This window comes from Aphelocoma coerulescens, chromosome 18 (assembly GCF_041296385.1).
Source record: "Aphelocoma coerulescens isolate FSJ_1873_10779 chromosome 18, UR_Acoe_1.0, whole genome shotgun sequence".
Taxonomy (NCBI): Eukaryota; Metazoa; Chordata; class Aves; order Passeriformes; family Corvidae; genus Aphelocoma; species Aphelocoma coerulescens.
In genome coordinates, this window is record NC_091031.1 from 10893022 (window position 1) to 10920113 (window position 27092).

At 56.0% G+C, this 27092-nt stretch overlaps 1 protein-coding gene across 1 annotated transcript; it reads left to right on the forward strand.

The window, feature by feature from the left end:
• Positions 1-12985: 12985 nt before the first annotated feature.
• Positions 12986-25352, forward strand: ELAC2 (elaC ribonuclease Z 2). The gene is made up of 24 exons (XM_069032574.1): positions 12986-13205; positions 13281-13331; positions 13403-13473; positions 14205-14269; positions 14856-14913; positions 15396-15464; positions 15949-16104; positions 16605-16663; positions 17445-17503; positions 17592-17664; positions 18497-18609; positions 19214-19312; positions 19510-19648; positions 19725-19810; positions 20807-20916; positions 21178-21274; positions 21388-21526; positions 21797-21835; positions 21992-22101; positions 22499-22598; positions 22668-22788; positions 22990-23068; positions 23743-23887; positions 24471-25352. The coding sequence occupies exons 1-24, from the start codon at positions 13015-13017 to the stop codon at positions 24711-24713; spliced, it is 2472 nt and encodes an 823-aa protein (XP_068888675.1). The 5' UTR covers positions 12986-13014; the 3' UTR covers positions 24714-25352.
• The last annotated feature ends 1740 nt before the right edge of the window (positions 25353-27092 follow it).

Genomic DNA, 27092 nt, shown 5'->3' on the forward strand with positions numbered 1-27092 from the left:
GTTTTTTAGGCTGCCATCCTTAGAGCTTGGAGTCCACACTGGGCAGTGGAACAACTCACACTTCCCTCAGGTTTTCTTCCAAGCCATCTGCTGTCCATCCACTGTCCCAGCCCATGGGGGCCATTGGAGTTTTTGCCAGAAGGTCCTTGCAGAGGAAGATCTTCAGGACAGTTTTGCCACAAGAGCCCAGGTGGAGCAGGACCTTCTTGCACCAGCATCAGAGCCGTGGCCCAGTGCTGGCAGCCAGGCCAGGGTGAGGAGGAGAGGGAGCTCTGCAGGGTGGCTTCAGGGGAGCTTCCGGAGCGAGCCCTGTGTACTGACAGCAGTACAACACCCCAGGCCAGAGGGGGATCTCCTCCCTGCCAGTTCCACACCTGGTGGGTTTATCCCATCAAAACTTGAGCTGAAATTACCCACAGCAGAGGGGCTCAGCTCTGCCCTCCAGGCTGTGCAGCCCAGGACGAGTGTGTTGATGGCTCAGGACTACAAGTGGGTGGCACGGAGGTGGCAGACACAGACTGGGCTGCCCCCCTGGCAATCCCGCTGAGCACCAACAGCGGTGCATGGGGTCACTTGCTGCCCCTGGGTGCCACGGTGCTCCAGGGGCGGTGGCAGTGTGGCGGTGGCTGTGTGGCAGTGGCTGTGTCGCAGTGGCTGTGTCACTGTGTGTGCTCGGGATGGGGACACCGGGGGTGTCCCGGGTGTTGGCGATGGGAAGCAGGACGCGGGGTTTGCATGTGGCAGCGCCCCGGATCCAAGCAGGTGCTGACACGACCTGGGGTTTCTGGCACCGCATGTGCGTGGCTGGATTTCCGTCCCGCCTCAGCCCCGAGCACCGCTGTGCCGGCTGTGCATCAGACAGTTTATTTTAACCATTGAGGCAGGAGACGGCTGCAGGATCCGGGGCTGAGGCTGTGTGGGCGGCCGGGGGCCGTCAGCCCGTGCCTCCAGCGCGTGTGACACGCGTTTGGTGTCACCCGAGTGGGAGACCTGCTAGCGGGGTGAAATATGAGCTGCGGGTTCCCGGCTGCAGCTGGAGGAGCTCGTCCTGCAGCCTGGCTCCGTTCCCTCTCCGGGGCAGGAGGGGCAGGGCAGCGGGAGCCGCTGCGGAGCCCGGTGGCCGCGGCCACCAACCCCGAGCGGGGCGGGACGGACACCGGGCAGAGGGACAGACAGCGGGCAGAGGGACAGACACCGGGCAGTGGGACAGACAGCGGGCAGCGGGACGGACACCGGGCAGAGGGACAGACACCGGGCAGAGGGACAGACAGCGGGCAGAGGGACAGACAGCGGGCAGAGGGACGGACACCGGGCAGTGGGACAGACACCGGGCAGAGGGACGGACACCGGGCAGTGGGACGGACACCGGGCAGTGGGACAGACACTGGGCAGTGGGACGGACACCGGGCAGAGGGACAGACACCGGGCAGAGGGACAGACACCGGGCAGTGGGACAGACAGCGGGCAGAGGGACGGACAGCGGGCAGTGGGACAGACACTGGGCAGCGGGGCAGACACCGGGCAGAGGGACGGACACCGGGCAGTGGGATGGACACCGGGCAGTGGGACAGACACTGGGCAGTGGGACAGACAGCGGGCAGAGGGACAGACACCGGGCAGTGGGACGGACAGCGGGCGGGGGACGGACACTGGGCAGTGGGATGGACACCGGGCAGTGGGACAGACACCGGGCAGTGGGACAGACAGCGGGCAGCGGGACAGACACCGGGCAGTGGGACAGACACCGGGCAGCGGGAGAGACAGCGGGGCAGCGGGGCAGCCCCGGGGCCGTGGGGCTCAGCTCTGGCCGCGCTCAGCACCCTCAGGAGCTCCTGCCAGGCTCAGGGCTCTGGTCAGCAGCCGTGCAGGGTGATTTTTCCTCACGGCCCTTATATCTCAGCTGCTCCTGAGGTGCTGGAAGGGCCAAGTGTCCTCTGCCCAGCACCCGGCCTGATTCTGTGCCCTGAGCCCAGATGCTCACTACAGGAGCTGGTTTATTGATCATCTCGGCACATCCTCATTGACACCCTCAGCCCAGCCCAGCAGCCGCGATGTCTCCAGGGTCAGGATCCCACAAAGGGCTCGGGAGCCATGGTGTGACCCCAGTGACAAAGCACAGGGCCTGCCGGAGCCATGGCACCACCCAAACCCACCAGGTCACCAGGGTGAGCTGTGTGAGTGGCGTGGTCAGGAAAGCGCCGAGCTGGCAGCGCTGGGATCCCACACGGGTATTTCAGCCCTTCCTGTGTGCAAGGAGGGAGCTCTCAGGGAGGGCTCAGGGAGGGCTCAGGATGACACTGAATATGCAACAGCACACAAGGTGGTGGATCGATCTGCATGGAGTGCTGGGGTGTGGGTGAGGGTGCGGGGTGGGGTGTGCAGGCACTCACACTGCAAGGGCAGTGAGCTCTGCAGCAGGGTGCCCTGAGAGCAGCACGCCAGGGCACACAGCACCCAAGGACCCCTGCTTCAGCCTATCCATCCTCTGAATGTCACCTGGCACAGGGGGCAGAATGACCTGCCAGCCTAAAGTCTGTGTTAGGGCTGCTCTTCCTGCAATGTCAAGCCCCAGTCCTCCAGGAAAGCTCCTTCCCTGCCTGTGATCTGAAGCTTTTCCCCGGGAATACTCTAAACAGAAACAAAAAACACATCAAGGAATGAAAATGCCCTTTCAGAGTCTGTGAAGCCCCAAGCTGCCATCCAAGGGAAGACACAGAAGCCTCATGTCCCTGCTGTGGGCAGCCTGAGCAGCTCCACCACAATGCAGAATCCCAGGGCTCTGGGGTGTGCATGAAGCAGAGGCAGGAGCCCCGTCCCGCCGGGGCAGTGACAGGGGTGGATGCAGCAGCCATGCCCTAAAACATGAAATAACTTCTTCACCCCACACACTGCATGTCTGAGGTGTAAATACTTCGCTTAGGCACCCAGCCAGCCCTAGGGACTCAGGGATGCTCTCCAGCACCAGGATGCTCTTCCCCAGGGATAACTCTCACTTGGCAAAGGGAATTGGGCACCTCCCTTGGTGGTGGCACCTGCCTGTGTAGGGATAGCAGGGCTGGGACAGCACTTGTTGAGGGACACCCTGGAACCGGTGCAGCTGCTCCTCTGCTGCAGGACGGGGCTCTCAGCAGCCCAAGGGACCCCGATCCCTCCTGGCCCCACTGCTGCCCACACCGGGCTGGGGATGGGGGCACGGGCACCGTGTATGGGGCCGGCAATGCTCTCCCCACGCTATTCTTAGGAAGGGTAAAGTTTATACAAGAAATTTAAGCTTTAAGCCCAGGCACCATAAATAGTCTATTTTTCAAGGGCTCCAAGTCAGTTGTAGGCTCAAAGCCAGAGCCGAAATTTGGCAGCTGTCTTTGTTTAGTGATTAATTAAAATGAGGTAACAAAACGAGACATATCTATTAACGAGGGTATTTGCAGCGTCAGTAGAGGATTCCAAATGGCTGATTTTTTCCCCTTTTAATCTTCAAACTTCTCGTTAGGAAAACAAGCTCTTCCTCTGGCTGCAGCCGGGTTGGGAGGGAAGGGCTGAGCCGCGGCCCCTCGCCCGGGCAGCAGGAGGGGAGCGGCGGGCAGGCAAGGCTTTATCTTTATGGTCCTCTTCCTTTAAACAAAGCAAACCTCTGCATAAAGATTTTTCCAGTTTGGAAATTTTATTAGACCTTAAAGTAAACTTCAATGGAGAGACCCTTGGCTGTGACAGAGGCAGGAGGGGGGAAGCTTTGCACATTGCCGGCCTCTCCCCAGTGGGTGCCATGCAATGGGACTAAAATGGGAGCAATGGAGGCAAAGGGGCATTTTCCAGGCTCTTTTCCACATTTGCCAGACAAACAGGGCCAAACCCATGTCCCTGCCTCCTCTTGGGGCAGCAGCATGCAGCATTCTGGGCACCCTGAGGAGGTGTGACCAGACAAGGTGACAGAAGGAGGGTGAGGATGAAGCCTGGGAGGCTCGTTCCCATCTGCTGTGCTCTCAGCTCATCCCTGACACTGGACGCATTTCCTAGCTTGGAAGCCCAAATGGAGCATGAAGCTGCCTTGTGTGGGAGGTGCCTGTAGTCAGAGGAGGGGGTTAAAGTGTGTGCAGGGGTCAGAGGCAGCTCTCGGGGGTGTGTGAAACAGGTTCACCCTCCCCAAGGCTCCAAAGGCTTAGCCACATGGGAAAGCACCCAAGTATGAGGAAAAGGGAAAAACATCCCAAAATAGTTTAGTCTTGTTTTCTGCACTGAGACGCCCAGACAGGGTGGGAGTTCTGGTTGTGTCTGAGCTAAAAATTACAGTAAATAGAGAAGTGGCTGCAAAGCCCCATGTTCTGGGTAACAGGAACATGTGCAAACACCGTCCATCAGGGCAAAGCTGCACTGCAATGAAGGACCATAAATAAATAAATGAGGAGGGGGATGGAGTGAAACGAGCTCCGTGTCAAGGGGTGAACTGTCAGCCACCCACTGAACTGTGCCCTCTCCAGTTTGTTTCATGGGATGACTGGGAGGGAGGGGAAGCAGCTTTGTACCTGGGGACCACTCTGAGCAGAGGTGGGATCCTGGCATCCATCTCTGCATGGGAGTCTGGCACCACTGAGCCTACCTGGGACCACGTGGGGATGGTTGTGCCAGGACAGACCAGCTCTGGACTGTCCTGCTCTCCCTGCACCGCTCTCCAAGCCCATCTCAGCTGCTGGGGAAACCCCAGCAGAAATCCTGAACTCTGGTTTCTGGAGGAGGCGATGGAGTGGATCATTGGGTCCTGAAGGGATCTGCTCCTGTGGCACACAAGCTGTGTGAGGAGTGGGATGGGGAGAGGGCAGATTCAGAGTGGAGGAAAGCCCACTGCTCCTCCTTGGGAGATCACTGCTCCTCTCCCCGGGAGGAAAAGGGGGATACGTTCCATGAATGCTCCACGGCCCACTTTAATTGTCAGGAGTTGCCCACATCAAGCACCAGCTTCACGGCCCCGTGATGCAAGTCCTGGGATGGGTGAGCTGGCAAAAACCCAGCAGCAGCTTGGGGTCCGGGGCTGTCCAAGCTCTGTCTGGAGCTGGCCAACGGGCAAGGTGCCATCCTCAGTCCCAGGTCCCAGGCTGCTGCACTGCAGAGTTACGGCTGCGCTGGAGGGTCACAGGGCACTCCGCGGGGCAGAGGCCCTGCCTGTGCAGCTGCAGGAGCTGGCTCTGCTCTCAGGGCAGGATTTGCGCTGGGGATGCTAAAGGTGGCACCGAGGGCAGGTGACAGGCAGTCAGGGGGTGGGAGCTCTGTGCTGCGGGATGGAGGGAGCATCCAGGTTCTCCGGACAGGGCTGAGCCCCGAGCAGCAGCAAGTGCTGGGCAGGGACGTGGAGCAGCCCAGGGGCATCACGGAGGGGATGGGGCAGCGCAGGGGCAGCGCAGGGGGCACAGAGCAGCACGAGGGACAGCGGGACGGCTTGGGAGGTGGCGGTGGGGCAGCCTGGGGGCAGCCCGGGGGGAGCGGGGCATCAGGGGATGGCTGGAGGGAGGCGGAGGGGCTCGGGCGGCTGCGGGGGCTCGACGGGGCTGCCCCGTCCTCACCCCCCCGCCCGGGCCCGGCGGGACGCGGCGGCGGAGTCGCGGTGCCATCTAGGGCCGGCTCGGGCCGCTGCAGGGACGGGCTGCGGGACGGGGAGCAGGGCTGCGGGAAGGGGAGCGGGGCTGTGGAGCTGGGAACGGGGCTGCGGGACGGGGAACGGGGATGCGGGACGGGGAGCGGGGCTGCGGGACGGGGAACGGGGCTGCGGGAAGGGGAACGGGGATGTGGAGCTGGGAACGGGGCTGCGGGACGGGGAGCGGAGCTGCGGGACGGGGAGCGGGGCTGCGGGAAGGGGAACGGGGATGTGGAGCGGGGCTGCGGGACGGGGAACGGGGATGTGGAGCGGGGCTGCGGGATGTGGAGCGGGGCTGCGGGACGGGGAGCGGAGCTGCGGGAAGGGGAACGGGGATGTGGATCGGGGCTGCGAGGCGGGGAACGGGGATGCGGGAAGGGGAACAGGACTGTGGGACGGGGCTGCGGGATGGGGATGCGGGGCTGCGGAACGGGGATGCGGGACAGGGAACGGGGCTGTGGAACGGGGAACAGGGCTGTGGATCGGGGCTGCGGGAAGGGCCTGCGGGACGGGGCGGAACGGTGCCCGGACACCGCATCCCCGCATCCTTCCGGTCCCTCCAGAGCCCAGCCCGGACCGGGGCCCGGCGCTGCCGGGGGGAGCAGCCCGCGGTGCCCCGGGGACCCCGCCCGGCCGGAGTCGCTGCAGGAGCTGAGGTGACGGTGGTTTGCCACAGCCTGCAGCTGGCCAGGGAAAAGCTACTGGAGGGCTGGACCGAGGTGCACGGAGCCCAAGGGCAGCCTGATGGTGACGGACTGGACAGCAGGGGCCTGGAGGAGGAGGGTCCGGTGAGGCCAAAGCTGAGGCTGGCTGCGTGTCCTGCCTACGTGTTGTGTTTCCAAGTGTTTGCATTTCCCTACCATTGATTACACAGCAAACCTCCTGATCTCTCCCCAGTTTCTACCACCGGCCCCTCTAAGACTTTCCCTCTGTCCTGCAGCCTATGCTGTTCACTGCAGTCCCGTTTAATGAAGATTTGACGTGGACAAGGGGAGAGCACGAGGTGCTTCCTAGTGTGCATCCTTGAGCTGCCAGACATGACTGTGACTGGGTTTTTGTGAGCCATGGACAGGGGACAAAGAGCAAATTACAGGGAGAAGGATTCTGCTCCTCCTCGAACTAAAAGGAATTGATTTAATTTATATTTTGACAGGCAATATTGATTTTTTTTTTTTTTTTACAAGCCACTGCAGCTGGATGTGAGATGTTTACTTTTCTTTGATTGAAAGAGAAGAAAGCAATATCCCCGGACTGGGAGGACTGGGAGAGGGAGATTGGGCTCTGCAGGGGCCAGGCTTATCCCTACATCTGCTCCTCTGGCAGACACAGGACCAGGGGGCTGGGGGAGATTGCAGATAAGAAAAGTAAACTCCTCTTTAATAAAGCTCCCTGGGTTACACCTTGTTGTTGGCTCCCTGAAAAAATTCTAAATTCAGGTGTTTCTGAGGCCTAATGAATTTTTTTCTTTCCCATTTAGTTGCCTGTATCTTTGCATATTTATTTTTGGGTTTTTTTTAAGTTTTTTTCTGGCTAAGGCAGTGCCTGTCATGTCCTGTGCCAAGTACTGTCATTATTTGTTGCTGAGAAACAAGACTTTTTCAGCAAAATGCCACTAATCCGAGGTCTGAACCACCTGAAAGCTCACCTCTTAAGGTAATCCTATCCACAATCTCCATTCAAATCTTTCATGGCAAAAGAAGCACTGTCAAACTGGTTTCTCCTCCTGGATTCCCTGTCTGTTCCCCATTGCTTGATGTCACTGGGAACTGCAGTCACTGTATCCCTCGGGGTTTGCAGGGTAAATCCACGCCTGAGGCTTTGCAGAGCCAAACCCAGCAGGGTTTAAGGTAAATCCTTGGAGCTTTTGGAGCTGCAAGCTGCCATGCTGAGAAAGGAGGGACCCTCTGTGAGCCCCTTCTGCTGTCCCTTTTTGCAGGCTCACCATGACCCACCTGGGGACTGGGGGATTTTGACCGTGGTTGCTCAAAGGGAATCTGGGAATTCTCACGGGAAGCAAGGCTCACGCAGGAACCTGTGCTCACATGGAATTCCATGTCAAGGGATGTTAGAGGAGAAGCTTTAGGGATAATTGAATAATCTCATGCCCTGCTGGGGGCTATATAAAATTGTGTGCATGGACAGCTCGCTCCAAGGAAAGGCTTAGGGACACTCACACAAGTTCCCAGATTGCCCCCTGCACGCCTTTGTCTTGGGCACGATGTCCCAGCCACTGGTCCATTTGGGATTCAATTTTGTGCAGTTTCCATAAGCTGGACTTGCCTCTGAGGGGCTGGCAGGGTGGCCAGGAGCATATCTGGCCCATAGGGCAGTGGAAGAGGGGGTCTGGGACAGCCTCCTGGAGTACCCATGCCTCAAGGTCATGCTGCGCCTGCAGGGAAGTCCTTGTTGCCGTGTTCAGGTGATGCTGCTGAGCATTGTTTTCACTCCTGGGTGAAGGGAGGTCAGTGTCCTGTCCAGTGGTGGGGCAGGCCTTGGGGCACCTTCAGGGAGAGGCTGTGAGCTGCCCATGCTCTGCAGCCGTTCCAGGTCTGTATGGAGGCAGTGTGCACTGAGCCCCAGCTCCAGCCACATGCCCTCCTGGCTCTGGGTGATGTCCCCATCTCTGGGAAGCCACGAGCAGCCTCTGGCAGGCTCCCAGATGTGTCCCTCAGAGTGTCCTCTCTTGATCCCTGCTGTCTTTGGGGGATTCTCTATGCCTGGGACCAGCATCTTGTAGTTATTGCTTTGCCCTCAAGAATTACTGTCCACTAATTTTGCTTCTTATCTTGACGAGACTGGTTATCTTTATGAGCCACTGACACACCAAACTCTCCATATTGTCCTGTGCTGTCTTTAATCTGTGTGTAAACCTGCTCTTCTAATAAACCCCAGACTCCAGGGGATGATGATGATCAGTGGAATACACAGCAAACAAAGGGAAGCGTAGGTATCACCTTGGGAAAATCCCGAAGATAAGGATCCTCCCTTGTCTGTTCGTGGGGCCTGTCGGGATATTACTTTTAAATCTCTCTTGTGGCATGGCTGATGCTATCGCTGCAGCTGAGTTAGCTACCCAAACTCGGCATTACTGTGTGTTATTGGAGCATTACTGGGCCAGATGGGGAGCGTTTCCCCGCAGCCCCGAGGCAGAGCTGGGTTTATGATGACTCTCCAGGTTAGGGGTGGTTATTGAGTGTGATCTCTGCAATGGGGAGTGAGGCTTTTGGGGGAAATCAGACTGTAATTTAGCATTTAATATTAAAGGGTCAGGAGAGCTGCTCCAGGAGTTGTGTGTGCTCCTGGAGCAGTGTCATAGAATCCCAGAATGGTTGGGGTGGAAGGGACCTTAAAGATCATCTCATTCCACTCCCTGCCATGGGCAGGGACACCTCCCCCTAGCCCAGGTTGCTCCAAGCCCTGTCCAACCTGGCCTTGGACACTGCCAGGGATCCAGGGGCAGCCACAGCTGCTCTGGGCACCCTGTGCCAGGGCCTCCCCACCCTTATAGGGAAGAACTTCTTCCTAACATCCAATCTAAACCTACTGTCTTTTATGTTTGAAATCATTTTCCCTTGTCCTGTCACTCACTGTCAATAGTCTCTTTCCATCTCTCTTGTAGGGTCCCTTCAGGTACTGAAAGGCAGCAGTTAGATCACCCCAAAGCTTCTCTCCTCAGGCGGAACAATCCCAATTCTCTCAGCCTTTTGTCACACCAGAGGTGCCCCGTCCCTTTGATCATCTTGCTGGCCTCCTCTGGACTGGCTCCAGCAGCTCCATGTCCTCCCTGTGCTGGAGGGCCCCTCAGGGCCCAGCTCATGGCACCATCACAGCAGCTGCACAACAGGAGCAGCCGCCTGCACGGGGCACGAGCCACCCTCGGTCATTACTCTGTAGGAACTACAGGGACTGAGCTCTGGGGTGTCCCTGCTTACCCACAGACCCCTCTGTTAGGATGGGACACCTCTCATCCAAAACAAGGACCAGAACTGTGAAACAAAAGACATTTCCTCCTGAACCATGACCCAGTCTTGGAAATTCCTGCCCCTTTGTGCCCCCCAGAGCAGCCTGCAGCCCAAACAGCAAAGGGCACTCGTGAGCCTCCGATCAGCTGCAGGGGTTTTATGCACTTGCAGTGAAATATCAACAGGACCGATGAGGTATTGCAGGCAGTTCTGCCACTCTGCAGAGGTGGAGTCACAGCTCTCTATCCTCGCCTGTGCACACACCCTCAAGCCAGCAAGGCTGGACAGAATTGCCAAGGGTTCATTCGATGAAAAATACCACACACCTTCTCCGTCACTTCACCCACCAAAGAAACATTGGCTGCAACCCCCATGCCAGCTGGTCAGAGCCCTAAGAAAACTCTTGTGCTACCAAAGGTATTTAAAAAATGCATTAAGCAAAAAAAGAGGTATTTTCATGCTTGCTCATTCACCTGACCGGAAAAGCATTGCCGGGGGAGGGATCGATGCAGCAGTGGGGCAGGAATGAGCAGAGAGCACTGGCCTTTGGAAATTCCAGCTTTTATTTGGGAGCCATTTAAAAATCACAGAATCACAGTCTCTTGAGTGGGAAAGAACCCCCAGGATCACCCAGTGCATCCCCTGTCCCTGCACAGACACCCCAACAACCCCACCCTGGGCATCCCTGGCAGCGCTGGCCAAACGCTCCTGGAGCTCTGGCAGCCTCGGGGCCGTGCCCATTCCCTGGGGAGCCTGGGCTGTCCTTGTATGGCCCCTCATGGCCTTTCACCACCTTCGTGTCCTTCCTCCTGCCACTCCCTAAGAGCTTTACATCTTTCTTATGATGTGGTGCCCAAAACTGCCCCCAGGACTCGAGGTGAGGCCTCACCAGTGCGGAGTTTAAGATCTAAACCAGCGTTCCCCTTCTCACACGGGGGGCAGAGCCAAGGGCCACGAGCGAGCTCCAGGCTGCAGCACTGTCACGAGTGAAATGTGTGTGAACAAAGAGTTTGCCACTCAGAGGAACAAACCTTTTATTTCATTCAGAAGTGCGGAAAACCAGGGAAAGCTGCCATGCTAGTTTGGGCTGTCGTGAAGAGACGGAGATGGGAGAGTGGTAAGTGAATTATAGGTCTGAGGGAAGACTGCAGAACAGCTGTAAACAGCATGGCAAGGTGTGGGGGTTTGGATCCTGACTGAAAGGATCACTGGAAAAGAAAGGGAAGAACACTGGCACTAAGAACAAAGGGAGACAATGTTTGGAAAACAAAGCACTGGGAAAGATAAGGTTTTCCTTTGGAACTCAGGGAGACAAGGAATATTGATGTCCAGGGTTGTTTACGTTGGGATACTCTGGTTACAGTAACACCAAGTGGCTCTTTTTGAAGCAAACAAAAAGCCCCAGAGAGCTCACACGGGTTTGGAGAGCTCAAAAATAAACAGAGCTGCGGCCTGGTGTTTGTACCCAGGCCCTGAACAGGCTCCTGTGGGAGAGGAGCACCAGGGAATGGGGAAGCCTGGGGAATCACAGGGTGGTTGGGGGTCCGAGGGGCCTTGGGAGGCTCAGCCGCCTGGTCAAGGTCAGGCCAGGGCCCCCAGGGCTGTGTCCAGCTTGGTCCAGCAGCCAAGGAGAGGGCACAGCACAGCTGAATGGGTGCCTGCCCCAGCTTGGCTCTGCCGGGCTTTGAGAGCTGTAATTATGGGAAGGATGGCTGGAGTTCCCCTGAGAACAAGGCCACACAAATATTTAGCTTGCCAACAGCCAGGTGCCTGCTGCTGCCCCGTGCCCCACGCTGGCCTCTCATACTCACACTGGCAGGCCCATCTCCTGCGCTTTAGCTGCTAGGAACTTCCCCTTCCTTGGGTGAATCTGCAAACAGTTAAACACAATTATCACCCCAATAAACAGGGACAGGAAACAAGATCCAGGTACCGCCACATTAAGACTTTCTCCACAAATCAAGGAAATGGCTTTCTCCCTTTTCAGTTCCACAGCCACTGCTCCAATTTACCCCAAATAGGTTTTTCTAGACTGCCTGCTTTCCAGGATCCTGCTGCTGCTTCTTGCTCCCCTCTTTAGCCAAGCAAGCACAACAGCCTGCCCTGCCCTGAGGGTTAAGCAAGAATGGAACCTGTACACTCATAACCACTGCTGGATTCTAAAAAACGCCTCCAGTTTTACTCATTCCTACTCATGCTGCTGCAACTCTGACACTTGAAAAGCAGAAGCACATTAGAGTTTCAAAGCCCTACTTGAAAACGCTGTCTCCAATTAAATCTCTCTTGTGAGTTGAAACGTCCTACTGACATTAGGAAGCATTTTCTTACAGAGAGGGAGATCAAACACTGGGACAGGCTTCCTCAAGATGTGGTTGGGAGGAAGAGCCAGAGTTGTGAGCGAGGAGACTGTGAGGGGATAAAACCCCGGGGGTTCCCCGTTTGGGGTCCTTTCTCAGAGGCACCAGCTCGGGCTGTGTCAGGAGTAAATGGCTTTATGGGACGAGACATCCGAGACTCTGCCGTGAGAAACCTGCCCTGGAGCCGCTGAGGAAACCGGGTCTGACGGTGGGAATGGGGCTGCGGGGAACCCAGCGGGGCCGTCGGGTCAGTGGAGCCGGGGCTCCGGTTCCAGCAGCACCAGCGTCCGGCGGCGGGATGGACGGGGGGAGAAACCCAGGAGTGGCCGGGCCAGGAACCCCGGCAGTGGCCGGGCCGGGATCCCCGGGAGCGGATGACCAGCGGGCAGAGCCCGGCAGTGGCCGGGATCCCCGGGAGAGGATGACCAGCGGGCAGAGCCCGGCAGTGGCCGGGCCGGGAGCGGATGACCAGCGGGCAGAGCCCCGGGAGCGGATGACCAGCGGGCAGAGCCCGGCAGTGGCCGGGATCCCCGGGAGCGGATGACCAGCGGGCAGAGCCCGGCAGTGGCCGGGATCCCCGGTGGCGGATGACCAGCGGGCAGAGCCGGGCAGTGGCCGGGCCGGGATCCCCGGGAGCGGATGACCAGCGGGCAGAGCCCGGCAGTGGCCGGGATCCCCGGTGGCGGATGACCAGCGGGCAGAGCCCGGCAGTGGCCGGGCCGGGATCCCCGGGAGCGGAAGACCAGCGGGCAGAGCCCGGTCACGTGACAGCGGCCGGCCAGGACGGCGGCGATTCAGGGGCGGGGCGGCTGCTGCCGTTTCTCGCTTTCCATTGGTCCGCCCGCATCACGTGGTAAAGGGGGCGGGCCGACCGCGGGCATTTCTGGCCTCCCATTGGCTGTTCCGCGTCAGGCGGGGCAGGGGCGCTGGCGCTGATTGGCGGCGGGGCGGGTGCGCGCGGATGTGGGCGCTGGTGCGGGCGCTGCCGCCGGGCCGCGGGCTCGTGTGGCGGCGGGCGGGCAGCGGCGCCGGGCTCGGCATCGCGGTCGGGGCCGGCTCCCGCGGCTGGGCCATGGCCGACGGGCCCTCGGCGGCGCGGCCGGCGCGGCGGCCCAAGGACGTGCCCCGGCACGTGTGGGCCCGCGAGCGGCGGCGGAACGCGGGCACGGGCCTGGCGGGGCCCAACACGGTGTACGTGCAGGTGGTGGCGGCCGGGAGCCGCGACGCGGGGGCCGCCGTGTATGTGTTCTCCGAGTTCAACCGGTGAGTGCGGCGCTGGGGTCGGCACCGGCAGCGGAGCTCCCCGTTGGGCCTGCCCTGACGCCCCTTTCCCCCCAGGTATCTGTTCAACTGCGGCGAGGGCACGCAGCGCGCCATGCAGGAGCACAAGTAAGTGGGACAGCGAAGGGGGGACACCCCGGGGCGGGAGCGGCCCCTGCTCACCCCCCTCTGCCCCGCAGGCTGAAGATCTCCCACCTGGACAGCATCTTCCTCAGCCGCGTGTCCTGGGCCAACGTCGGGGGGCTGCCTGGTGAGTGCGGGGAGCCCGCAGCGGCTCTCGGGCCGGGCGCGGTCACTTTGCCAGGTGCCCGGTGCGGCGTGCGGGGGTGTTTCAGACAGCGGTGGGCACGGCGACATCGCTCTCACAGGGCTGGGCTGCACGTGGGGCTCTGCGGCGCTTCCAGCTGCTCCGTGGGCTCTGCGACAGTGCAGACACGTGGTGGGACAGGCTCTGCCTGTCCAGCGTGCCTGGCTTCGGCTTCCCAAAATCTCCTGCAGCAGAAGGTGTTGCCAGCAGGGAGTTGTTCGTGAGTTAGGCTGGTTTGAGTCCAAAGGAGCATGCAAAAGTTTCTGGCCACCACTGTCCTCAGTGCAGGATGAGGTTAGAACAGGTGGCTGTGGATCTTGTCCATTAAAATTCTGGCAATCTCCAAGAAAAGGAGGAGGTTAATGATCTGTTCAGGATGAGGTTAGAACAGGTGGCTGTGGATCTTGTCCATTAAAATTCTGGAAATCTCCAAGAAAAGGAGGAGGTTAACAATCTGTTCAGGTGTATGAAGATGTGTAGATATTTTCTTTATCTGCAGAGGTGGTTGACTTGTTGAAACTGCCACAAAGCTGAGGCAAAACTGAATTTAGATCCGAGTTCAGTTCTGGCCTTTGTGGAGAGGCCAAGCACTCCTGAACAGAGAGGGATCTTTCTTTTGGGATCTACCAGTGGTTACTGGGGCTGTGAAAAGCTGTTTCTCTGCTTGCTTTTAGGTATGATTCTCACACTGAAGGCTATAGGGCTTCAGAGGTGTGTGTTCCTGGGGCCACCAAAGCTGGTAAGTATGGCAAGGTGCAGAAGGGAGAGCAAACCCTGAAAATGCTAAAGCTCAGCCTGGAACTGGGAGAGCTGGTGGCAAAGGGAATCTTTGTGCAGGTGTGAAATGCTGGTCTGAGTCAGTGTCAGCCCAAAGGGCTGGCTTCAAAATCCAAATCTCTTCAGTTACAGGACAGCAGAAGTCTTCTGCTCCTGTCCTGTATCCTGATAAATCAGCTTTTGGGAGAAGGGAGGATTCTTGTTCCCTTGTCTGCTCCCTCCCCATTTTGTATTAATAGAAGCTCAGTCTCTGACCTCCTGTTCAATGTGGTCTTTGCCAGCCTAATGCCGCATCTGGGCCGGAAATTTGCAATCCTCAGCATTGTTTTATTTCCTTGCCATTTCTGCTGACTAATTACATGGATGGAAGGGGTGGGGACAGTGGTTCTTTCTCTTTCCAAGGGCTCAGTGACTGGCAGAGCTGCCCAGATTTGTCTGCCTCGGTGTTGAACCTTTGCCTTCCCTGCGAAGTGTCTGTAGCTGCTGGAAGTGGTGCCTGTCATGGTGCACTGCTTGTGCCACCTCCTGAGACGCTGTCTCTTTTCCAGCAAAACTACTTGAAAGCCATTCGCCTCTTTCCCGGGCCCCTCAAGAGGATGGATTTAGGTACGTGGGGCAGGGATGTGTAGCAAAGGAACTTGTAACTTTTTGTTTCATCTGTAGCCAGGCTTGCATTGATCTGTAACAGCTTCAGCCTCTGGTTTGGGTCTGCTCTGAGGATGTTTTAAACATATGTTTTGTTCTGATACACTGTTCAAACCCCTCACAACAGTGTTTCCAGCTCTGTTTCTGCTCAGGGCCTGCAGGGCTGGCTGATACAGACAGTATTTGGTTTTAAAACGCTGTGAAGGCACTTTGCTTCCAGAGTCTGCCAGTGAATTTGCTCGCTCACGGACTGCTCCCTGCAGATGATGAGCTTTTAAAATTTGTATTATTCATTGGGGTTTGCAGTTGGGCAGAGAAAGGGAAGGGGAACATTCAGCAGGTTGTGTTTAAGAAAGGAAAAGACACTTTTCTGATTTATATTCTTGAAGAGTGTGACTCTCTGCTTAGGCACTTGTTAATGGTGGTTTTTGATCTCTTCCCAGCTGTGCAGCTGCACACAGAGCCTGAGTACAAGGATGAGACAATGACTGTCTGCCAAATACCTCTGACAGGTGAGCTCGTGGTGCTGCAGAGAGGCAGGGGAAGCACGTGCTCAGTAAGCACAATGAAGGTTCAAGGAGCAGCTTCTGTTTGCCAGCCTGAGTAAGCAGAGGTTCAGGAGGAGGATCTCATTTAAATAGCAAGACCTGCTGAGTCAGGGCCTTGGCTTGTTCCTTTAGGTGTGGGTGGATGGAATGACTTGTGAAATATCCCTGGATTTGGCTTTCTCAGCCAGCTGAGTTCTTCCTGCTGGAAGCTGTGATACTGAGGGTGCAGCACAGAGTTTAACAGTTTGGGGAGAAGGACTTGGATGAGGGATGGCTCCTGAAATAAGTGACTGGAGTATGCAAGTGCAAGCTACACGGGGGGGAGCAGCTCTGTATTCTGCTGCAGTTCAGACCTGACTGTCGTGGAAGGGGGAATGCTGCTCCTGCTTTTTTTATCTGTTGCTTCTGATTGAGTGATCTTTGTCTGCTTTTATTGGATTTGGGACAGGAAAACCACTGGCTGCTGAAAGTACGTTCCCCCAGAGTCCTGGAGCATCTCCCCAGGGTGGAAATAGCCCCAAAGGGGATGCAGGGCCTGGATCCCCGAGAGCTGCACAGCAAAGCTTGGAGGAGGGAAAGGGAAAAGAAAGCCCAAAGAAGACAGGTGAAACACATGGAATGGTCTTTTCAACTTTAATGAGATGAAGCCAAATTAAGGATAGGAATTTGTCCTCTGAGCCATTTGCTCTCTGAAAGTGAGGTCTGTGGAGAAGCTCAGCTGGAAGATTCCATGGAGCAGAAAGTGTCCTGGTACTTTGGAAGTTGATGGAGAACTTAAAAGGCCTAGAAATTGGACATGATTGGTGCTTGGGTGTGATTAGTCCCTGTAGTAGTTTGCTTCTGGCTGGGGTGGATGCTCCAACCTTTGTAATTTAATTACAGGTAGATGCTGGTCTGATTATTTTTCAGTCTTGGGCCTTAGTTTGGCTTCTTGTATCTGAAGCCATGGGCTCTCTGGCCTTGGGTGTTCATAACATTTTGCTGCTGGGCTCCAAGTTAATTGGATAATGTTCCTGTTAATGCTTTAGCAAATTTTGGCACATACTTGTTTTAAGAAAAGTGATAGTGAGTGATGATTTTTAGTAGTTTTGCTTTCTTTTACAGGTGATGAGCAGAAGTGTGCTAGGCGGCATCCTGATCTGGTGACAGCTTTTCTGTGTAAAGTAAGCTTGGGCAGAGTCTCTAAACCAACACAGAATAGATTAGAGAACAGAACAGAGTGTTTCAGTGGGAAGGGACATGCAGTGATCATCTATGCCCACAGGATGGGTTGGGTTGGAGGAGACCTTAGGGATAATCTCATTCCGTGCCCCCATGGGCAGGGACACCTTCTACAAGACCAGGTTGCTCCAAGCCCTATCCAACCAGGCCTTGGACACTTCCCCACCCAGTCCAACTGCCTGGCCACTTTAGGCTGGCCAAAATTTAAAACATATTAATAAGGGCATTGTCCAAACATCTCTTAAACACGGGCAGGCTTGGGGCATTGGCCACCCTTCTGTAGGGAAATACTTCCTGACATCACTCGCTGCAGGGATTTAATTGGAGACAGCATTTTCAAGTAGGGCTTTGAAGCTCTAATGTGCTTCTGCTTTTCAAGTGTCAGAGTTGCAGCAGCATGAGTAGGAATGAGTAAAACTGGAGGCGTTTTTTAGAATCCAGCAGTGGTTATGAGTGTACAGGTTCCATTCTTGCTTAACCCTCAGGGCAGGGCAGGCTGTTGTGCTTGCTTGGCTAAAGAGGGGAGCAAGAAGCAGCAGCAGGATCCTGGAAAGCAGGCAGTCTAGAAAAACCTATTTGAGGTAAATTGGAGCAGCGGCTGTGGAACTGAAAAGGGAGAAAGCCATTTCCTTGATTTGTGGAGAAAGTCTTAACGTGGCGGTACCTGGATCTTGTTTCCTGTCCCTGTTTATTGGGGTGATAATTGTGTTTAACTGTTTGCAGATTCACCCAAGGAAGGGGAAGTTCCTAGCAGCTAAAGCGCAGGAGATGGGCCTGCCAGTGTGAGTATGAGAGGCCAGCGTGGGGCACGGGGCAGCAGCAGGCACCTGGCTGTTGGCAAGCTAAATATTTGTGTGGCCTTGTTCTCAGGGGAACTCCAGCCATCCTTCCCATAATTACAGCTCTCAAAAATGGGGAGAGCATCACTTTTGAAGGCAGAGAGGTAAGATGTGTTTGTGCTTCTGTGTGGCTTTGCCACTCTCCCTCCTTCACTGGGCTCCCAGGGTGACAGGCTTTTGTGCAGAATGCTTTCCCTACCAGTACGTCCTGGGACTGTCCCAGTTCCAGGTTGTTGCTGAGTGTGGCATGTCTGGGGCTGTTGGGAGGGTGATCATGGGAATGAACTCCTGTGTGGGTATGGCTGGGTGTTTGCTGTTTGGCAGAGCTGCTTCATCTTCCCTTCCCAAAACTGATGCAGGTCTAGGAGTGAGTTAGTGGAGTTAATACCTGAATTTTTTAAGTCTGGGTGTTGAATGCCTGTGTAGCCATCACTCCCTCCTTACCTTGTGTGCACCTCTGACACCAAAAGAAACGCAACAGTTCTGGGGCACAGGGTCTGACTCTCTCAAACACTGGAGTGAGAGGCAGAGCCAGCTCTGGCCATGGCCCAGGGGATCTGCAAGTGAAGATCCTGACCTGGGAGACAGGATCAGCACATCTTTGTATCACAGGAATTTCACAGAGCCTTTTTTTTTCCTTAAACATGCTTTTGCTGCCATCTGAATTCTGTCATGGGAACCTAGAAACTGCTAAAATTCCCCTCCTCAGGTTAGGTTGTGGTTTCTCTGAGGCCAGGGTTGGGATTTGCTGTTACACAGCGAAATGCAAATGTGTGTAATGAGAGCAGAAAGGGCCCAAAAGCTGCCCTGGCTGGGTGTACTGAGCATTGAGAGGGGCTGCTGGGTCTGTCCAGCTGAAGGAATCAGACACAGAGGTGCAGGAAGGTCTGTGAGTCCAGGCTGGTTGTGGTGTGACCACTGTGTATCTGCCTGCAGCTCTTCCCTGAGGAGCTGTGCACCCCCACTGACCCTGGCCCAGTGTTCCTGGTGCTGGAGTGTCCTCACGAGGGCTTTGTGGATGCTGTCTGTGAAAACGAGACCTTCCGAAGGTAGGGCTGGGGCCCCTGGAATGTTTGAGTGCTGAGCTTTGCCCAAGAGAAGCTCTTCTTGTAGTCTGGATATGCTGTTTCTCATGGCTGATATCTGAGCTCTTTGGCACTGTTAAGGAGCTTGACATGCAAGAGAGGATTGGTGATGCATTTTGAAGCTTTTAGGAAAGGCAGGACCTGTGGGGTTCTGTGGCTGCCATGAGCCTGTTTTCCCTCAGGGCCCTCCAGAGCAGGAATGTGCCCTGGTGTCTGCCTGGGGAGCAGTGGAAGCTGCTGCTTCCCTGGCTGCTGGAAGCCTGGACTGCACATAACAACTCTGTTGGGCTTATGCAGAAGCATTTGGGCTCCTGGAGGCTCTGCAGATGTTGTTGTTGATGGAGAAGAGGAACTGGCCTGTGGGGGACAGTAGAGGGTCAGCAAATGGTGGCCCTGAGCCTCCTGCTTTTGGTGATGCAGAGCCTGAAGCTCCTGGGCTGTGCTCTGGAGATCCCTGCTCTGCCTGCCCCAGGGCGCATCTGTGGTAGCAGCAAAGTGGGAGAGGGGAGGGGATGTCCAAGGACATGGACTGGAGCAGAGATGTTCTTTCTGTTGGAATGTGTCCCAGGTACCAGGAGGGAGTTCCTGAGCACCAGGTGGCCTTGGTCATTCACATGACTCCCGAGTCAGTGCTTCGAGATGGCCGCTACCAGCAGTGGATGGAGAGGTACGTGGGCCTGTGGCCCCTGGGTTCCTGTCTCTGTGTGCTGCAGCCTGTTGCTGGTGGTGCACGTTTGTGCCAAAGTCAAAAGAGCTCTAAAAAGAGGGCTCTGCTGGTTCAGGTGAGATTTTTAGCTCAGGTGTGCACATGTGCGCAGTGCTAACGTGGGGCTGAAGCTGTTGTGCATTTTTGTCCTCTGACAGATTCGGGCCTGGCACTCAGCACTTGGTGCTCAATGAAAACTCCTCTGCTGTGCACAACCCACGCAGCTACAAGATCCAAACTCAGCTGAACCTCATCCACCCAGAGATCTTCCCTCTGCTCACCACCTACCAGAGCAAGGTAATCCAGGCCCTCCTTGCCCCTGTGCCTCGTGCCCTGAGCAAAGGCCGTGTCTCACGTCACCCTCCTCCCACAGGAAGCAGAGGCTGCTTGCCCTGTGCCCATCGTGCGAGGGGAGTGCCTCCTGAAATACCACCTCAGGCCGCAGCAGGAGTGGCAGAGGTCAGTGGGAATCTTTTCCCAGGTTTTGGGTGTTGGCTTGAAGCAGCTCTTCAGCAAGGGCAGGCACTTTGTCAGGATGCCCTGCAGATCCTTTCTGGTGGCTGTGCTGGGGGAACTGTCTCAAGGACTGTGTCCCTATCCCTGAAAGGCTCAGACAAGGTGTAGCACGTGGATGAGTGAGCCACTGAAAACACCACCTGGCCAGTGGTTTGGAGTTCTGTTTCTGTCCCTTGCTCCCGTAGCCTTGTGGTCCTTTGTCCTTTGCTTTGACTCATGCTGTGCACCCAGCTGTGGCTGTGGCAGAGCAGAGGGGGGCAGGGGGAGAGTTTTTGGGGAGCCCAGTGAAAGTCTTACCATCTGAAGACCTAGAAAACCTGCCATTAGAGCTGAAAGCTCCAGGTGGTTAAACAATTGCTGGCTTTGCTCCTGGTGGGCAAATAGATGAAGCTGCTCAGTGAGAATCTTAAGGGCCAGGCACCACAGGGGGCAAGGGGATTTCAGCCACCATGGCTCAGATTTCTGGCTTTGTTGGGCACAACAGGAGGATGCAGGTGCCAAGAAGAGTTTAACTTTCTCTGATAAGGTATCTGGAGGCCTGTAGTACTGCATGTGCTCTGAAGCAGGCCCAGGATACAGGTCTCTTAATTTTCCCAGCAATGCCTGAATCCCTTTAGGTGGCTGCTCCTCTTCCAGGAGCCTCTGTGCTGCCTTGCAGTGCCCTCTAGTGCCTAGCAGCTCTGGATGGGATGAAGTGCTATTGCAGGAGTTTCTCCACTTCGGTGGAATGATCATTCTGTGCCTTTGGGCTCAGCCCAGCCAGGCCTTTTTGGCACACACCACACTTGTGGCTGTGCCTTCTCCAACCCCTCAAAATGGAAAGAGCATTTGTCCCTTTGTTCTAAGGCTGTTTTGTCACAGGAATTTGGCACTTTGCTCTGGAAAGGGCTGTTTCAGTTCCTACCTTGCCCCATCCTGATAGATGGCCTGTTCTTGCAGAGATGCTGTGACTGTCTGTGATCCTGACTCGTTTGTTAGTGAAGCCTTGGATCTCCCTGACTTCCAGACCCGTGTGAAGGAGTGCAAAGAGAGCCTGTCTGCCGTACCAGGTACGGATCAGCACCTTAGCTTGGATCAGTGGGATGGAAAATAGGAGCTCTTGGTGGCCCACTGCTTCAGAGCCCAGATGAAGCTGTGAAGTGGTGGGGCTTGTTCTGCCTTCCCTTGTAAACCTCATGGTGAGGGGGACAAAAATGACTGTGCTGGACATGTTGGCTCTGGAGTTACTGGGCTGGTGAATTAACTGGTGTCTGACCAGGCAGTGTGTGGAGAACATTTGCCTACAAATCCTTGTTCTCTGTTTTCTCTAGGAAATGTGGGTGCTTATCCTGAGATTGTGTTCTTGGGAACAGGATCTGCAATTCCAATGAAAATCCGCAATGTCAGCTCCACGCTGGTGAACACCAGGTAAACCCCAGTGCTCTGATCTCTGCCTTCCAACCCAAAAGATGCCCCTCCCTGCATGGCCCTGCTCAGAGCTCCTACAGTGGCTGCTAAATATCTCTGTCACCTCTCACTAGTGCTACCCGCTCCCTGCTGCTGGACTGTGGAGAAGGAACCTTTGGACAGCTCTGCCGCCACTACGGAGAGCAAGTTGACCAAGTGCTGTGTAACCTCGTGGCTGTGTTTGTGTCCCACATGCACACGGATCATCATTCGGTGGGTTCAGTGTGTGGGAAGGGGCAGGGGCTCTGTGCAGCTGTGCTCTGAACCTTGGGACTCAGCTGTAGCTGATGAATGTGGGCTGCCCTGCTCTGCATTCCTCTCTGCGTTCATTCCCCAGGCACTGCTCAGTCTGTCTGTGGTTCTAATCCCCTCTCCCTTCTTGTTTGTTCTGACTCTGGGCTTGCTGAGCTGTGGTAGCTCTGTTGCCACTGACTCCCCAGACACTTCTGACTGCCCTTGCTGTCTCCTTTGTTCCCTTTGCAGGGGCTGGTGAATATCCTGATGGAGCGAAGGAGAGCTTTTGTAAGTAGCACTGGTGTTTCTCTGCTCCTGAACTTGGCTTGGGGTGAGGGGAACTTCAGAGTAGTGGAGAAGCACCAGCCTTTCTCTAGCATTTCTCCTCTCTGATTTTGGTGTACACTTGATACTGATTTTTTTCCCCTACCTTTGCTTTTGCAGGCAGCCCTCGGTCAGGCTTTCAGCCCTCTATTTCTGGTAGCACCTGAGCAGATCATGCCTTGGCTACACGAGTACCACAATCACTGTGAGGAGATTCTTGGAGACATCAAGTGAGTGTTTTGTGTGGAGAAATGTCCTTGGTCCTTATTCAAGGCAAGCCCCTATCATCCATTCCCCCATCCCTTTGTTGGAGGTGATTCTGACTCCTTCCACTGCCTGTAGAACGAGGATGTGCAGTTTGCAGAGGGCAGGATAGGGTTTGTTATTCAGTGGTGCTGCTTAAGAGAGGTTTACATGCAGGCTTCCCTTTTCCATAGGGCAAGTAGAAGAAAGACTATTTGATAGTGGGGATAGTGATTGGATGAGTTACTGGGGCACCAGTGAAAGCAAGAGGTAAAACAGATCACTGAACTGAGAATGAGAAACAGGAGAAATCAGCTGCTTAAAGAGAAGATCAGGTTTTATTTTGTACCTGTCCTTAATTATCTCCTCTTCCCTCCCTCACAGAATGATTCCTTCTCAGTCTCTTGTGAAAGGCTGTGAGAACATCAGACCCAAAGCCAAGGAGTTTGTGAGCTCTCTCTTAGAGAGCTACGACCTGGCTGAGGTGAGTTCCTGAGCTGGGGGCTCCGTGGCTGGAGGGGACCTGGGGTCTAACACTTGTATCCTTGTTCAGTTTCAGACCTGTGAAGTCCAACACTGTAAAAATGCTTTTGCATGTTCAGTGATCCACAAGTCTGGCTGGAAAGTAGTTTATTCTGGTGATACAATGCCCTGCATGGCCTTAGTGCAAATGGGTAGGTAACAAAACCCTCTGCTTGAAGAATCTCTTGGAGAAAGGTCTCCATCTGTCAGTACCCGAAGTGGGCACTCCCAAACTTTTGGTGCTGTGTTTGCCACACAGTGAGGGGCTGAGGAGGGACAGGAGGGCTCCTGGAGAGGCAGTTGGGCTGCTCAGTCTTCAGCTGAAGATTGAATGTGATTGTTTGTTTGTGCAGGTAAAAATGCCAACCTGCTGATCCACGAAGCCACGCTGGAAGATGGCATGGAAAAAGAAGCTATAGAGAAGACCCACAGGTGGGGTGTGTTCTGCTGTCTGTCCCTGTTCAGAAGGGGAAGCTGCACAGCTGGGTGTAGTCCTTGAAGCTGATGGTGAAGGGCCCAAGTCCTGTCAAAGGTTCTGGTGTGCGTAGAGCTCTTCTACACCGGAGCTGATGTGTTGGTCATTGCAGCAGCTCTGAAACCACCTCAGCTCCTCTCAACATCCCCCAAAAGAAATGGGGAAAGTTTTCAAGCAGACTGTGGTAACTCTACAAATAGACCAGCCCAAGGGAAATGCCCTCTGCATGGTTACGTCTTGGGACTAAGCTCAGGGGGTAGAAGGGTCCTCTTACCCCCACAGCTCACTGAGAGCACTGCAGCCAGGGATTCCATGTGCTGTCCCCAGTAAACGTGGGAGACCAAGAGCAGCTGCTTGGAATTCCCTGTGAGTCGCAGTGCAAGAGCTGGGCCTGTTGACACCCCTGGGACAAGTGCCTGTCCCCAGTTTGTGGAGCTCTTAAATGCAAGGCTCCAACAATCACAGCTGCTTTCCTTCATTCAGGGTTGTGTGGAAATTGCAGGCTGCCCAAGGGAGAGGGGCCTGTGCCCCATGCTCAGCAGGTGTGAGGTCACTTGGTGTGGTGTGACCCTGGGTGCAGAGCAGCAGTACCTGCCAGCCTGGCTGTGACCAGGGCATGTTCCTTTGGCAGCACGACCTCCCAGGCCATCCAGACTGGGATGAAGATGAATGCAGAGTTCATCATGCTCAATCACTTCAGTCAGAGATACGCCAAGATCCCGCTGTTCAGCGAAGACTTCAGCGAGAAGGTTGGCATTGCCTTTGACCACATGAGGGTAAGTTGGGAGCTGAGGGCCAGGCCTGGGAATAGTGTCAGGGTTACTTTGGGATGCTCATTAATTAAATGCTCCTCTTGTGCTTTATCAATACTCCATCTCCTGAAGAGCAGGCTCTGAAACAGCTCCTTCAACTGCTGGCAGCAGATACCCTGTGCCACCCTTTCCTCACACTGGTGTGAGACAGGTGCTGATGGCCCTTGAATCCAGCTCTTAACACCCTGGGTACTTGCCTCATGTCACCTCAAGTCTGTGCTTGCTACTCCCAGCCAAAAAAACTAATATTGCTTCCATTCCCATCCCAACTGATGAGCTGCTCCAGTGGCTTTCTGCAGCAGACATCTGGGAGACAAAAGCTGGCTGAAGGCACCTGTGGCAGTGAGGGCAGCTCACTGTCACTCAGAATTTGTACTGGGTCACAGCATTCCTGGGAAGAAAACCTCAATAACTCGTTGAGGTCAGGGCTGCTCTGTGCACACAGAGAGGGGCAGTGCCCTGCTGTCTGCACAGGCTGAAGGCAAGGGGGGGAGCAAGGGAATCAAACAGCAGTTGTCACGTAGGAACTCCTGTGCTTCTGTTCCAGGTACGTTTCGGTGACTTCCCGGCCATCCCAAAGCTGATCCCGCCCCTGAAGGCTTTGTTTGCAGACGACATCGTGGAGATGGAGGAGCGCAAGGAGAAGCGGGAGCTGCGGCTGCTGAAGGAGACTGCCCTGGTGCTGGACAAACTGACCAGGGGGGACAGCACGGAGGCAGCGTGCCAGAAACGGAAACAAGCCAAGAACCACCAGGAAGTGCCAGACAAGAAGCTTAAAACAGTCAACTGAGAGAGACAAGGCTGGGAGTGCTCTGCTCTGAGAGAGAAGCCTGGCTCTCCGCAGGCCTCGGGAGCGCGCGGTGCTGCCGGCGCTGCGGGAAAGGGGCTGGCCTGGGCATCTGGGTTTGCTTGGTCATCGTGGATCTCCCTGGGCTGCAGCTCCAGTGGGTTGTCAGTAGCACTGGTCCTTGTGGAGACAGGATCTGCCCACACAGCTCCTGTTCTGGGGCCTCACCAGTCCATGGGGTGTTTCTTCTTTTAACCAAAAAATCTTCTCTCTGAACTGTTTTAATTTTAGGGTTGATGCTACAGCATAAACATGTATGTAACAGCAGCAGGTGTGACCTTTGCAAGAGATCAGGTGTGAGGGGCCCTGGAGGGGCCGTGGGTTTGCCAGGAGAAGGTGAGCTGGTCTCAGTGATGGGGGGCATAACCAGCTATCAGAACCCAGGTGATAGGAGGAAAATTAACAGTAAAATGTTAGGGGTTTAGGTTAAATTGGGGGTGAGAATACATCTGTACATCGGTGTTCCAATTTTATTTTGGTTTTCTCTGCTGATTTTTTCTTTCAAAAGATCAGCTTTCCAAACCCTTTATTTAGAATCTGAATAAACCACTCTCCATCCTCCAGAAAGCCGTGTTGTGTGTGCATCACTAAGGAGGAGACAAAAACCTGGATTTCTCTGGAGAACGACCTTGCCTGCCTGATTCAGTGCTGGGGTAAACACCAGGATCTTGCCCATTGGGTGTGGATCATGCTGGAGCCTCATGGCTGTGTTTCAGCACAAGCCTCTCTGCCTTGTTACCCTCAGGACAGGAGTTTTGCTCGCCAGCCCAAGCTGGCACTAACGGGATCTTGAATGGCTCTGGATCAGATGACTGGGGGTTTCCTCGAGCATATTCCAGTTCTGGATGCAGGGACGCTGGCAAAGCAGGCAGAGAGGGGGGAGGTCTGTGGTTAAGAGGCGTTTTTCTGAGGCTCTTTGTGGGTCAACTTTGCTTCTTCCCTTGCCACTGCTGTCACTGCCTGTGTTCGGAAGCAGGAGGGCAGTTCTGTGCTATTTCAATTAAGGAATTCATTTTTAAAGAGAACTTGAAGACACTCAGGCCCTGCTCAGGAGATGATACTTGCACACAAGTGAAGACTTAAGACTTCATTTTAAGTTAATGGGAAATTAAGAGGCAAACTGTCAGCAAAGCATCTTTTGATGACGAGCTGTGCTTTAATGTTATGCTTATCTAGAGCAGAGACTGGGGAATTGACACATCTGTGTCCTCCAGAAAAGCTCTGCTGGGCTTTTATGAATAGCAGGGGACTGGGGAAAAACAAAATGTTCCTGTTACTGTACAGGTGGAGGCAGGAACAGGCTGTGGTGCCCCAGGGGAGGACCTGGCCACTGCTGGGGTGACACGAGCAGCCCTGGGCCTGCACAGGATCCGTGTGCTGCTTTTCATGGAATTAAAGAAGGGTCTTTTATTTGGAAAATAGTGAACTGCTTCTCCCAGAAGGAATTAATAAAATGGAAATGCAGCGGCGGCAGGAGCCCACAGCTCCCAAGCATCAGGTGGTCGATGCAGGTACGGCGGTGTCGGGAACAGCAGGCGGGGCTGAGGGCCAGGACCTGCCTGTGCCCGCTGTGGAAAAATTCCCCCGGGCTGCACTCCGAGCTTCCCGCGGAGCGAGCCGGCCTGGGAACTCGCTTCTGGGGCTGCACAGCGGTGCTGGGATGAGGAACAGCAGCTGGAACAGCAGGAGCGCCGCGGCAGCGCTGGGACCGCCCCCGCATCCCAGCGGGACACGGGAGCGGCTCCCAGGAGTCCCCCGGGCAACGGCGGCGCCTCCGGGCAAACACTGGCCGGAGCCGCGCGGATGGAGCCCGAGGGGGAGCCCGGGGCGGCGGGGCCGGAGCGCCGGGAGGAGCGCCGGGAGGAGCCCCCGGAGGAGCCCCCGGAGGAGCCGTGCGCGGAGCGGGTGGCGAGGGGCGCGGCGCGGGCGCTGGCCGTGCCCGGGGAGCGCTGGCGGCGCTGGGCGCGGGGCGCGGCGGGGCCGGCGCTGCGCGGCTTCGTGCGGGGCGAGGCGGGGCCGGCGCTGCTCGCCTGGCGGGGCCCGGCCGGGGAGCTGGGGCTGCGCCCGGGGCCGCCCCCGCCGCCCCCCAGCGCCACCAAGGCGCTTTTCTTCCTCCGCCCGCCCGGAGCTGGTCCCGGCCCCGCCGAGCTGCTGTGCGGGGACCTGCCCGCAGAGCCCCTGGCGCACTTCGCCGCGCTGGTGGAGGAGGTAAGGGGGAAAAGGCGGCCCTGGGGGCGCCGGGGTCTGTGGAGCCCAATGAAACCTCCTAAATCCTGAGCCATGGGGGCTCTGGGCGTCTCCCAGTAGTGTCCGTGGGGGATG

Bases quoted from the DNA above. Each gene is read 5' to 3' on its own strand.
- ELAC2 (XM_069032574.1), top strand. From the start codon at position 13,015: ATGGCCGACGGGCCCTCGGCGGCGCGGCCGGCGCGGCGGCCCAAGGAC. The intron at 19,649-19,724 runs GTAATCCAGGCC...CTCCTCCCACAG, and splicing joins TCACCACCTACCAGAGCAAG to GAAGCAGAGGCTGCTTGCCC. The intron at 20,917-21,177 runs GTACGGATCAGC...TGTTTTCTCTAG, and splicing joins GAGCCTGTCTGCCGTACCAG to GAAATGTGGGTGCTTATCCT.